Genomic DNA, 14,791 nt, shown 5'->3' on the forward strand with positions numbered 1-14,791 from the left:
CACTACCTCATACACATGGGAGAGGATTCTAATGATATTTTAGGTTTTTTTTTTACAGCTTATTGACTGATTTAACAGTTCTTTCATTTGTTTGTGATTGCAACTCGTGTAATTACTGCTCTTTCAGATTTCAGGAAACAGCACACTGCTACTACAATATTAATTTAGTTCCTTTGATAATTCTAAAAGGAAAAAGAAAACAAAAGGAAGACCAAAGCAAAGAAAAAACAGAACACACCACATAAATATCACCCAATCCCTGTTGCTCCACTAATTCAGCAATCTGTCCGGTTGATTGGGCTTCTAAGACTGAAAAACTTTCTTCTCGGTGACATCACTGGAAGCTTGCTAATTTTAAAACCAATGTGTATGCGTCACACACCCTTGATCTGATCCATGCATCTTCCTTTCCTGTCTGTATGCATGAAAATATTGAAGATAACACGCGAGTCAATCACTAGATAGGATCTTTTTTTCTGATCCCCTGCTCAAAAATCCATGAATGATCATTAAACCTGTCTGCATCAATTTCCTGTTTCATTGCATTTCCCTGCAGTGTTTCACGAAGCAGCTGTAAATCCAGAGAAGCATTTGAAGACATCAATCTAATAGGAAGGCTGGCAAAACAACAGGCAAAGCAAACATTTATATTCTTGTAATAAGAGAGAAATACAAATAAAAAAATAAAAAAATCTACTTTGAATATAACAGAAGAAAAAAAAAAAAGATCAATACTGCAATAATAGCTTGTAATCAAAGGCTCCATTAAATTTCATTACAGGAACATTACTTTTGTAATTTATTTATAAAAAGCTGCAATAATGGAGAAAGACGTGTTCATTTTCATTCAGCTCATTCATATGTGATGACAGGATTTTCTTCTACCACAGGTGAAGAGATCTTTTCCCCACTGGGGGCTGGTGCTGAAGACATACACATTTGCTTGGATTCACAAATCAACAATACAAACATCCTTTTTAAATCAAGCTTCGTCTTCAAAGGATTAAAATGCAAGGATGAAAAATTTTTTGAAAGAAAACAGTCTTCATATATATATATATATATATATATATATGAAGATGAAGAATTTATCACAGAAGAGTGAACCCAGCTTGACTGAAGCTGTATTTTACCCAGATGAAAAGTGGAGTTTTGGCTGGAATTGTGCAGCTGATAGGAACAACCATGAGACCTAGGCGCCCTCGCCCTCCACAGAGCCGAGACAGTGCTATAAATCAGAACTGTGCAGAAATATTTCCAAAACTTGCAGAGCAGGGGCAAGTACAGTAGCAGCACGGTGTCAGTGAACCTCGAAACTCTGGCATCACTTGCAGAAGCACTCTGCCGACAAAACGATTAAAAATGGCATGGCGCGCTGCAGATTCCCTCTAATGGAGTGCCAGACATGTTTACTGCTGGCTGGGTCACTAATGGAGGGCGGGAATAGGTCGGACCTAGAGCTGAAACGTCCAAGCGCCTTTCTGGAACTGGGCTTCTAGTAAACCAGCCCTGTAATTATCACCTCTGCTCGTTATTGCACACAGTAAATACTGCTATCTTTCCCTCACTGCTGAGCAATCTCTCATGCTTAATTTATGTTTTTTGGAGATAAATAAACAAACACAACAGGGTCTAATGTAAGGCCATAATGGATACTTGGGACATGCTATAGACTATTAAGCTGCCGTGCTGTTGCTCAGAGTAAACGCTGCCAACCATTGACTTGGGTCGCACAAACAGTCCCTTTCCTATAAAATATCTTTACACATGCTCCTAGCCAGCTAAGCATTCATCTTGTGTCACTGAGTTGGCTGTGATTTGTGTATAATATTCTTACACATCCCTGCAAAAAACAAACATTAGAGCTTCCAGATCTGAATAACCTATGCTCCTAATGCCTGTCCTTTTAGAAAACAAACTTCCTTAGTTATGAAAATTCACTAATTATTGTTGAGTGGTATCAAACACTACTTCCTTCAAGTGCTTCTCTAGATTGAACATAAACACAGAGCTCTATTGAGAACAGGAGTTCAATTAGCCCTGGGAGATTTTGCACAGTGGGTGTGATGCAGAGCAGTGCCTATTGCCGAGGTATCCTTTCACTTCAACACCACCTGCGAGGAAGTTTCTTCTCTGCTAAAAAAGCACAAAGACAGCGTGCATGTAGCGGAGTGGGTCAAGGTTAGTTTTCAGACAAAGCTTCCAAAAAAATAAAACTTTGCTGCCAAGTGGAGTTTTCCTTCCTAAACATAGCGTCCCGGAGGACAGAAGTGTAATGAGCGCAACGCCTCACCTGCAGACTGATGCAGTCGGTCTGACACGACAGGGAGGTTCTTTTTTATTTCTTTGGAATACAAATTGCAGACCCATTCAGTTGACGCAACAGGCTCTCATACAACGTTTCCCACCAGTTAAAATTAATTTGTAAGCCTAGCGGTCTATTATTGATGCTCTGCTGCAGGCAGTAATGACCAATCCACCTTCCCATTAACACAAGAGTGTGGTATTACACTGTGTTTGAAGCACCAACAGGAAACAGTGGGCACCACAATCCACACACAATCCTAAAAAGCCACACTTTGAGTGAGTGAGTGAGTGAGGAGCTGTTGTCCACACAAATGAAGTGCAGCACTCTGCATCCATGCCTGTGGTAAACGAACACACTAACAATACTAACATTTGCATGTCCATCTGAATGGGGTGGAGGGCAGGGGGATTTCATTATGCACAAGGTCAAAAGATATGGATTTGTTTGGGCCTACTTCACTGTGTGCTGGCTGTGTGCCCACATCACTATTATCTCAATGTCAGGGCTAAATGGCCGGACTTCCTTTTCATATTTTTTATGCATGTGTCCAGAATTGAAAGGGGGTCGAGAAATGATTGAGAGGTGAGCAGGAGACAACCCGGGCAACTGCAGCCATACCTTAGTGGCCTCTGCCAGCCTGCTAATAAACCTGTGTCTCTCAGCGTGGTGACAGAGCTGCAGTTTTTGCAGCAAGGAGGCTGGCTGACCTGCCGGTGTAAGTCCATTCAGCGGCAGATCTCCGGGCAGCTCCGGCACTCTAATCCTCTTGTTTTTTCTCTGCACACATTCCTTTAAACAGCCTCAAGTCCCGTCGCAATGGGGAGGGGGGGGATTTGCATTTAAAATGAAGAAGGCGAGAGGATCTGAGAATAAGCTCCGTAAAGGGTGATTGGTTCCTGTTCATTCGGTAGATACCAGCCAACTGGAAATGCACACATCAAATTCCATTCAAATTCCGCTTCGGCTGCAGCTGAGAGAGGGTTTACATGGCGGAACATTGTAATACAAAAATGATCCTTAAAAAAAAAAAATTGAGGAACAAGAGGAAAAGGAAAAGTGATGGAGTAGTACTACTGCTGTGACAACTCGCGATTTCAGCACCTCCTGCATGTAAGTCCATGCCCCAGTCTTCTACTGAAGGAACATTAGGGGGTTAGCCATCAGTAATTTAATTTAAGAGTAAACAGGCTACAAAGATTTCTGGCCAGTATGGGTCTCCAATACTTTCTCCTTTCTCTTGGGGTGGGGAAGGACATCCAAATGCGATGCTATTATAGCTGATTCGTAATTGTACTGTGCATTACAGTGTAGTGTTTTAGTCACAGGAACTTTAGTTGTTATTGACCAACTTTGTTGAAAATCTGTAATATTACCAGAGGAAATAGATAAAAAAAAAAAAGCTGTGCTGAAAGCTATGGAAAAATGCAGGACATATAGGGGCAAATAAAAATAAATGAATAAAAGCAACCTTACAAATATTTGCAAAGAAAGGCTAACAGCTGGCAACACAGCACAGTCCTTGGTCATGTTACAGTCAGCAATTTGTGTGCATCACATATGAAGGCGATTATTAATGTAGTGAGCAAGATGTTTGCCACTGTAAGCAGACTGAATGCAGCTATGGAAGCAAACCATAAGGCAAGCCCTGATGTCAGCGAATGAACTGCACGCTGGAGAGACGTGAATCGGAGGCAGTTAAGTCGGAAAGAGAATCACGCCAGGATAAAAAAAAAAAAGCCGTGATGGGTGCTGCTTAGAAATGTCCAGGCTAGCGTAAAGAGTGTACCTGACTGTGCAGGTGTTTATCCTGCTAAATGCAATGGGATGAGTGCCATCAGGTGTCTGGGAATGATGTTGCCTCAAAAGACTGTTTCTGTGCTGCTGCTGCTGTTGCACAAGGTTTTTAAAATAGAGATTTATAACAGGGCAAAACTAAAAAGATTGCACTGCTCTGCTTTCACATTGATGTCAATAAGTGGAACACTGACTGGAGTGCTAGTTTAGCCGCTTAGGACAATAAACAGCTCTAAACACACCACCAGCAGCAAAGGTAACACCCAAATAAGTGACAACAAATGTAACATGAATAGATATTACATTATTACCTGGACACTAGACACAGGAATAGATCTATATCCATCTATCTATCTAGCCATCCATCTATCTATCTACCCATCTTATCTCCTTTATCTTTAAAAATAATAGAAAACACATCAAAAAGTCGTAGAGGTGGAGGTTTTTTTACAATCCTTATCGGCAGTTCCACTCCCCCATTCCCCCTCAGTGACCTTCTCAGCACTATCAGTCAGCATGTAAGATCGGGAACCCTGGCTCAGCACCCACCATCCACATTAACCACTTTATAAACGATGCCCTACAGCACCCGCGAATGCACAGCAATCAGTTGGAATTACGGGGGGGGTTTTGCTTTTTCTGCTAAGGGTGGCTGTACTGCAAATATACAGGAACTACTCAGGAGATACCTCAACACTTGGGATGTTATAGTGAATATCTCTCTGTGCAAGAGGGAATTCAGAAAATAATACTTTTGTCATGGTTTTATAGTTTCTGTCTGGCATAATTTGATACATATGTACACAAAGCAGTGTTCATGTACCTAAAGATAATGATGAAATGCTTGAAATCATTAATGTATAAATACATTTTAAAAATCATATATATATATATATCTATATAAAAATAAAACAATAACTGCAATGGGGTTAAAACACAGCAGGAAGAATACATCAGAATTATGAAAAGAATCTGAACCAAACTTCACAACAATAACCAAAGACATCCAGGAGCTAATCAACATAGACAGAGATGGTGTTGTTGCTGATGATGATAACATATATACATACATTCATACATGCATACATACTGTACATATATAAAACCTCTCTCCTTGCTCTATCTACTACAATGCTGGCCTCCCATGCAGAACGCTGACTCTATTATTGATAGTCATCTTAATACACTTTGTTTTAAGATTGCTTTTTATAAAGAGCTCCCTTGGCTGATTCAGCACATTTACAATCACTTCTCAGCAAATCTATACATGGGTATCCATGAGACTCATCAATTTCTAAAGTCAGTTTTCATCACAAAGTGCTCTCCGGGGCCGGGGAAGGACAGGATTGGGGGATGTCTGTAGTTGTGTGTGTCTGTGTGTGACTGGCTTTGTGTATTTGCAGGTGTATTTATTTCAATACTGACAGTCTAATCACATCTTGAATGATTTCTAATTAATTTACACCCATGTGTAAACTCACAACTGTTTGTTTTTCTTGCATTGTTTTTTGAGGGTATGTTTAAACTGCAGTTGAATAGAGACTACCTTGAATAAAGGTTGTATCAGACACATACATAGTGTAGTACCCCACAGTGCAGACAAGGGAAGATGTGGAAAAGTACAGAGAAACCATAATAAATTGGTGAACAATAAAAGGGAATAACACTTTATAAGTGCAACATTACCATTCAAATGTTACCATGGCAGCAGTGGCTGGGGTCTGACTGAGTATTTCACATCAGTGACCTCACCTCAGTGGTTTTAAATTAACTAAATATGTCTTGTTTGTCTGATATTTTGTGTACATCTATCCACTTTTCTACATCCAAGCACACACCCAATCGACTGTACCGGACTATTAAAACAGTATTAAAACTAAAAGCAGTGGAAAAGTTCTCTCAATTTTGCTAAATTCACTCCATCAGTCAGTCCATTACAGAAGCATGTTTGGTATCTGGTGCAAAACAGCTTAAACAAGTCTACAAAGTGCAGCTGTAATATTCTTCAAAGGGATCAAGAGGACAATGTCGTGTGTTATTTTCCAGACATTTAAAAAAAGATGATAAACGGATAATAATAATAATAAATAAATAATTCATCTTGCTTTTACTTACCTACGTTCTATGATTCAGAGAGAAAAGAGGGGTGTTAATCCAGAACACAGAAAAGGCTTTAGTCATTCTATGGTTGTTCGGGGATAATTAATACCTAGCAAGGAACAGAATTGTTTCAGAGATATAGGGTCTCAATTCCACTGCTGACATGGAGATGAAAGCCAGGCAGCGTGGATTTGAACTGGCAACGCACATGCAACTTAGCTCCCTGTGCTCCATTTCACTCAGCCAGCTTCAGGTGTATTATAAGTGTCTTTGCACATAACTAAAATAATAAATAAATAAATAAATAAATAAATAAATAAAGACAGTTCTAATGCATTGCAAATTATCTTTAATAATTTATTGGGCGAGAAGGGATCAAAGGAATATATATGCATACCTCACACTGTCTTATATATGCAGGAAAAAGAAAAAAACACAGTTTTAATTAACCTCGATCTGCCAGGCATTCCCCTGCAACCCCCCTCCCCTTTCCTCTCTGCCACCTCTATCACAGACTCGCATGTCCCCATAGGAAATAATTACAGAGATTCACTAGAGAATGGAGGAATGGAACTGCAGAGGAGGAATACAGCCCCCTGGAAGCCCCCCAGCTTTGTGGGTCCCTCTCTACATTTCAGACGTACCTAGCGGTTCTCTTTAGTGCCTAATCAGGCAGCAAATAAATGGGATTTCAATGCAATGCGGGGCTGTGCTTGGAATCCAGGATTATACAGAAGCAAACATGCTTTCTCCAAGCAATTATTTTACATAAGTAATGGGACTGCAGTTGTTAATTTGATACCCTCCCCCACCATCCCGTCCCGTCCTCCTGTCCCATTCCTTTGCACACCACATAGACCCCCCCTTTTCCCTCCTCATCTCACCACCGCAACTTAATTAAAAATCCTTGGAGCAATTTATTTGAAACCTCGGCTTTCGGTGTCCGCTAACAGAGTAGCAGGCTGCGTGAGAGAGCAATACTCTCCGCCATCTTTCTCCGAGCCCACAATATCAACAATTAGGAGCATTTTTTTGCAAATCAGACACACCTGTCTAGGGAGGACAATGAGTGTTGAGGGACTGACACTTTTTGAATTACAAATTTGATGAAGGCCAATTCATTTTTGTTTGGGGGGGTGGTTAAGAATAAGAGTTAAATTCACCTGTTCTCTTTAGGCTATGAGATTGATGTAAAATATATATATATATATATATATACAGCTCTGGAAAATATAAAGAGACCACTTAACATTGATTTCTGAACTTGGAGTGGTCTCTACAGTACTGTGCAAAAGTTTTAGGCAGGTGTAAAAAAATGCTGTAAAATAATGCTTTCAAAAATAGACATGTTAATAGATTATCTTTATCAATTAACTAAATGCAAAGTGAGTGAACAGAAGAAAAATCTACATCAAATCCATTTTTGGTGTGACCACCCTTTGCCTTCAAAACAGCATCAATTCCTCTAGGTGCACTTGCACACAGTTTTTGAAGGAACTCGGCAGGTAGGTTGACCCAAACATCTTGGAGAACTAACCACAGTTCTTCTGTGGATTTAGGCAGCCTCAGTTGCTTCTCTCTCTTCATGGCCACAAGTCTTACATGAAGGCCACTTCTGACCAGACTTCTCCGGACAGTAGATGGGTGTACCAGGGTCCCACTGTTTTCTTCCAATTCTGAGCTGATGACACTGCCGGACATCTTCCGATTGCGAAGGGAAGTAGGCATGATGTGTCTTCATCTGCTGCAGTGAGTATCCTTGGCCGACCACTGCATCTACGGTCCTCAACGTTGCCCATTTCTTTGTGCTTCTTCAAAAGAGCTTGGATAGCACATCTGGAAACCCCTGTCTGCCTTGAAATGTCTGCCTGGGAGAGACCTTGCTGATGCAGTAGAACTACCTTGTGTCTTGTTGCTGTGCTCAGTCTTGCCATGGTGTATGACTTTTGACGGTAAACTGTCTTCAGCAACCTCACCTTGTTAGTTTTATTCCTCCTACACAGCTGTTTCTGTTTCAGTTAATGATTGTGTTTCAACCTACATATTGAATTGATGATCATTAGCACCTGTTTGGTATAATTGTTTCATCATACACCTGACTATATGCCTACAAAATCCCTGAGTTTGTGCAAGTGTACCTAGAAGAATTGATGCTGTTTTGAAGGCAAAGGGTGGTCACACCAAATATGGATTTGATTTAGATTTTTCTTCTGTTCACTCACTTTGCATTTATTTAATGGATAAATATAATCTATTAACATGTCTATTTTTGAAAACATTCTTACTTTACAGCATTTTGTCACACCTGTCTAAAACTTGTGCACAGTACTCTATATACATCTGGAAAAAAATTAAGAGACCACTCCAGGAATCAATGTTAAGTCTTAATTTTAATTTTAATCTTAATTTTTTCCAGAGCTGTATATATACACACGCAACTTCCCTCAACTGATGACAACTGATCACAACTCGCTATATCTGTTTTAATGAAACATCCATTGGTTTAATTGGTTTCATACACCAATATGTGTTTTATCCAATCCAAGTATTCACCACTGTCATTGCTACAAATACTGGCCTACAGAATAGACTCTGCGCTGCTGGGACAGTTTTTGTTTGCTTGTTCCTCATCTTTCAAAGCCTCATAGCCTTCCTGGGAACTTTAATATGAACAATGACGGACCACAGAATTCCTTCCCTCGTGTCACAAGGCTCGGACATACAGCTGCACATCAAGAAATCTGGGCAAACTTTAAAATCCCTTGCTTTCTATGCCTAGCAATGACAACTTTATAATTACTACCACTCTGTCCTTCACTTACAAGTAGAAGACAAAATTCTATATATTTTTATTAAATGGGGTGCTTTAGGCTACTGTACATCTCTTACAAAATGTAGCATGTTAAAGGAAAGCAGCTTAGGCTACACAATCCCCATGGAATAAAAGCAACCTCCACTCTCTGTTGTTCATAGCACAGAGATAAATTCTGCTGTAGTGACACATTCATTTTCATAAACTGCTGTGCTGACTCTTGACTTCCTGGCACCAATTACACACACTCTTGCTCAAATCCGCAGAAAGACCCTAGGACTCACTGTTACAACAAGGGGATATAAAACACAATTTAAGTTTAGGTCGCCGTGTTCTTCGATTTTGCTTTCCAAGACTGCTGAAAGATATCCTGAATGGAGGAAGGAGAAAGCAAATTATGTTTACACCTGTGTTAGCATTGTCCTGTCAACAATGCAAGGCTTTTTGACGTAGCTAAGACCCAGGATACAATAAGCTTTTCATAGTAGATCAGTGGAGCTATCAGTTGTACAAGAAGAGGTTCAATCTGTAACATTGCAAAAGCTTGTTTCCACAATCAACTAGTGTGGACCCAAGAGTCACGGACTGTGCTTCTTACACACTTACAGAGTTATATCATATTTTAGCCAATAACAAGGAATCTATCTTGTTTTAAGAACCCTACAGATTAGTAGGAAAAATGTATTAGCCTACTAAATAAGTAATCCTCTTATGTCCAGTAATGCAAAAATCAGTAGTATAGTAAAACATTGGTGGATTAAAACAAATTACTGATGAAAAACAAGGACGAATCTGATAAATAGTACAATATCAAGAATTTCAATTAAAGCCCACAAACAGAAGGATTTCTTGCAAAATTGTGCTGGAGAGAAAAGTAGAGTATCGGTTATTAAACACATTCAATTATGTTATCATTAACTGAAAATGTTTGTGGGGGGAGGGAGGGTCAGTTGTAGGACTGCCAAAATGATAACATCTTCAAATCTTGGTAGAGATTCAATTGGTAAATTTTCCATTACTCCTGCAAATATGCAGCCTCAACCGATTGACTAATCCCCCCGGTGTAACAGGATAATATCCTTTCATCAGCATTGAATGCTAGAGCGCACAGTGACTGATACAGGGATGAAACTGGCTTGTGAGTCAGAGGAAGGAGAAACAGTGACACTCCTTCAATGATAATGACGTTTTTAATTTCGGGCACACCTCCTCTTTCCGTGTCTCTGTCTTCACGCCTGACCGCAGGAGGAGAGCACATGCTTGGTCCACTTTATTTCACATATTTCAGATCTCAGAAAATTCACCCATAACTTCACATGACCTGAATAATTGATAACAAATATTTTTCCTGTATTATGAGCTCATTAGCTTATATGACCAAAAGCTGAAGTTCAGGTTGTTACAATTTAGGAACAGGCTTTCACTGAATCCATCACAAATACATATATGTATAAACATATGAATCAAGCTCCCAGGGAACCGGTACTGACCCAACGGTGCTGCCGGGCTGCGCCTCAATGGTCCACACACAGTGTAGGTTGTGGTCGTAGGGCGCTGGGTACCCCGGAGATAGAATACGTCCCGAGGGCTCTCCTCTGATCATGCCCCCACACTCCGCTGTCAAACACACAGACACAGACCGACACAGACAGAAACACTGCAGTCAATAGCAGTACAGGAGGGGGAATAAAAATAAACCACCAATTCTTGTGCACACTCTCTCACACTCTCTCTTACTGCCTGACTCTCTTTTCCTTTCCTACACCTGTACTCTGTTTATATATCTGTAAATCTGTCTTTGTATGTTTCTGCCTGTTGTGAATTTTTGCTTTGGTACGTGATTCATTTGCATTGAATACATTTGCAGGGTAAATGCACCTTTATCTACTGCTTATTACTATTCTTATTACTAGTCTACTACCTTACAACATCCATTGTACTTCATTCTGCACAATAAGCCCACATAAGTAAAACAAATGAACAATGACTATCTAAAATAATACAATCCAGCAAGTCAATGTTTTATTATTATTATTATTGGTTTACATTGGTGTGCATTACTTATATGTAGGCATTTTATGGGTATCTGAAGCTTAGGAGTTGGGAAGCAAAGAAGGGAAATGCTCCAGAAAGCACTTGTAAAAGCACTTGGTGACTGGCTTTAATCTTGTTTAGAGCTGATGATGATATTTGAATGGTAACTGAGAGGTTTGATAATGGAAAAAACAAATGGATTTGTCATTTCCACAGCAACAAATCCTGACTGATGCCGATCTAACAAGAATTGGACTATGGTAAAATTGAAATAATAGGTTGGGAATCTGACAGGCCTGAAGAAAACTTTACCACCATGAATAAACAGGATACTACTTCCTCTATGTGGCATTACAAGAAATAATAACAACACATACACTCACCTAAAGGATTATTAGGAACACCATACTAATACTGTGTTTGACCCCCTTTCGCCTTCAGAACTGCCTTAATTCTATGTGGCATTGATTCAACAAGGTGCTGAAAGCATTCTTTAGAAATGTTGGCCCATATTGATAGGATAGCATCTTGCAGTTGATGGAGATTTGTGGGATGCACATCCAGGGCACGAAGCTCTCGTTCCACCACATCCCAAAGATGCTCTATTCGGTTGAGATCTGGTGACTGTGGGGGCCAGTTTAGTACAGTGAACTCATTGTCATGTTCAAGAAACCAATTTGAAATGATTCGACCTTTGTGACATGGTGCATTATCCTGCTGGAAGTAGCCATCAGAGGATGGGTACATGGTGGTCATAAAGGGATGGACATGGTCAGAAACAATGCTCAGGTAGGCCATGGCATTTAAACGATGCCCAATTGGCACTAAGGGCCTAAAGTGTGCCAAGAAAACATCCCCCACACCATTACACCACCACCACCAGCCTGCACAGTGGTAACAAGGCATGATGGATCCATGTTCTCATTCTGTTTACGGCAAATTCTGACTCTACCATCTGAATGTCTCAACAGAAATCGAGACTCATCAGACCAGGCAACATTTTTCCAGTCTTCAACTGTCTAATTTTGGTGAGCTTGTGCAAATTGTAGCCTCTTTTTCCTATTTGTAGTGGAGATGAGTGGTACCCGGTGGGGTCTTCTGTTGTTGTAGCCCATCCGCCTCAAGGTTGTACATGTTGTGGCTTCACAAATGCTTTGCTGCATACCTCGGTTGTAACGAGTGGTTATTGCAGTCAAAGTTGCTCTTCTATCAGCTTGAATCAGTCGGCCCATTCTCCTCTGAACTCTAGCATCAACAAGGCATTTTGGCCCACAGGACTGCCGCATACTGGATGTTTTTCCCTTTTCACACCATTCTTTGTAAACCCTAGAAATGGTTGTGCATGAAAATCCCAGTAACTGAGCAGATTGTGAAATACTCAGACTGGCCCGTCTGGCACCAACAACCATGCCACGCTCAAAATTGCTTAAATCACCTTTCTTTCCCATTCAGACATTCATTTTGGAGTTCAGGAGATTGTCTTGACCAGGACCACACCCCTAAATGCATTGAAGCAACTGCCATGTGATTGGTTGGTTAGATAATTGCATTAATGAGAAATTGAACAGGTGTTCCTAATAATCCTTTAGGTGAGTGTATATGTATGCAATGTAGGATTCGCTTAAACAAAATGTGAAAGGTTAATACACTCACCATTTGAAACCAGTAGCATTATTCTTGTTATGCCTGCTTTACAAATGCTTCAGAAAGACAAGGACAAGAAAAACAGTAAAACCAGTAAAGTCAGCGGGCTTATCTTACCGACACAATGGGGAAGGGGACTATTCCAAGCTCTTCTCTCGCCTGTCAGGCAGGTCAGGATTCCATTGCCCTTCAGAGAGTATCCGGGGTTACAGGTGTAGGACACAGTGCTTCCTGCGAAGTGGCCCTTGTCCTCCTTCTTGTAGCCAAACTGGGGAACCCCCGGGTCCTCACACTTTATCAGCTCAAAACCTGCAGTCCGGGAGAAGAGGGAAAGTTGGCTTGAAGAGGACCCAGGAGATTTCCAGTAACTTAAAGGTGCACCAGCCTGTGTGGCCACCATCTCAAACTCCATAAAGACAAGGGGGGTGTGTGTGTGGGGGGGATGGGGTAATCATTCTGCCTAAAATCCACACTACAAGCTTTTTTCCATATTGACCCCAACACTTGGTGGATAAACTTGGTCCATCTTTTCAACATTTTAACACAGGTTGGGAATGCAGTTCTCCACCGACTTTTGTGAAAAAGAAGGGCAGGAATCTGCTCACTGGTGAAGTGCAGCTCAAAGCCTTTGCTGGTGTTGTCAGTGTTGCTGATGAACTCCAGCCACATGGAGCTGGAGGTGCTGTTCAGAGTGATGCCCAGCAGGTCTGTGCCGGAGTAGGTGCCCAATAGTCGGGCGTGGTTACTGTTGCCATCATAGACCTGTAACACAGAGGCAGATGGGTATATTGTGCTGAGCTGCTGGTTTCCCTTGCAAACATTCACTGTGGAATGCTGCAGTAAAGTGTTGTAATGCACAGTAAAGAAAGATACACGTTTCACTGGAAAACTATAAAAAGAACCATGCACATTTGCCATGCTACATATTGTAATGGTGCACCCCAAGATGGAATACTGTTTAAGCTTTGCACTGGGGAAATGTGTATGTAGATAATATCTAATTATCTATGTATATAATGCAAATCACAGGCATTTATACTGCAACCTAAGAGGATTCTTGCTAACATTAATCTTTGATGTAGATATTAAGATGTAGATTGCGCAGGTACGCATACAATAAGTACAATCTCAAGGTTGCAAGAAAAAAAAGAGATAGTCAATTCACCGTTTACTGCAACATACAGTCAAATAGATATATACATGAGATTCAGTCATAGCAAAAAACACCATGCAGTGTTACATTACTGGTTATCTTGTGTAATCATGAATTCACATCTGAAGAGATTTTTACCTTTGTTCTAAAGTCTTCAGGCTTCTGAATTTGAACTGTTTACGGAACGGCTTAAATCAGCTTGAACATGGACTGCAATCATGAAGTCCACGGGAAAGTACTGTGCTGCTGCACTACCACTGACACCAGTCCCCCTTACCTTGAGCAAATCCCCCTCCTCCAGGCGGAAGTCCCTGGCTCGCAGTTGGATGCCCTTGCCAGGCTGGGTCTGGATAGAGTAGATACACTCGTGGTTGTTGCCGTAGTATGCTGGGTAGTTGGGGGACAGGAGTACGCCCTGGGTCCCTGTCACCGAGGAGCCACACTCCGCTGTGCAGAGAGAAATCACAGGCGGTTTGACACTACCCTCTCAACCCCACTGCCCTGTGACACACACTCACATGCACACCTACACATGCAGAAAAAAACGCCCCATCAAAACTATTACACACCACAGACATAATATAATAGTGCTCTAGGGACAAAAAAATAATCTTTTCTGATCATGTTCTCCAAGAAAACAATCAAAGTCAAATTAAGAATTAATATATATTTATGTTAATTGAATTAAAACAACAACAACTGTGACTGTCAGTTTCAAGTTAAGTCTTAAGAGATTAATCGTATTCTAGCGATGGCTTGCCAGTTTTCACAATCATTATTTCATATTAAGCACTCAAAGCATTAATGTATTTGCCCGTGAATTAACCTTCTCTCCTTCTTGTATGTTATTATTAAAATTTTCCCAAAATAACATAAACCTTTGCGTAAAAATGTCATTGTCAAGAGAAAGCTCTACCAAAATAATAATGAAATACAACTAATTTCT

The 14,791-nt window shown here is 40.6% G+C and overlaps 1 protein-coding gene across 1 annotated transcript in view; it reads right to left on the reverse strand.

Moving 5' to 3' along the window:
• Positions 1–14,791, reverse strand: part of csmd2 (CUB and Sushi multiple domains 2) — a 289,324-nt gene that overhangs the window by 71,815 nt on the left and 202,718 nt on the right. Inside the window, exons 22-25 of the mRNA XM_066717247.1 lie at positions 14,123–14,292; positions 13,298–13,454; positions 12,810–13,001; positions 10,505–10,631 (exon numbers count right to left, since the gene is read on the reverse strand). Coding sequence (XP_066573344.1) covers positions 10,505–10,631; positions 12,810–13,001; positions 13,298–13,454; positions 14,123–14,292 — 646 coding nt within the window. The remainder of the gene's footprint in view (positions 1–10,504; positions 10,632–12,809; positions 13,002–13,297; positions 13,455–14,122; positions 14,293–14,791) is intronic.

The sequence above is a fragment of the Amia ocellicauda genome, chromosome 11 (genome assembly GCF_036373705.1).
Source record: "Amia ocellicauda isolate fAmiCal2 chromosome 11, fAmiCal2.hap1, whole genome shotgun sequence".
NCBI classification, from domain to species: Eukaryota; Metazoa; Chordata; class Actinopteri; order Amiiformes; family Amiidae; genus Amia; species Amia ocellicauda.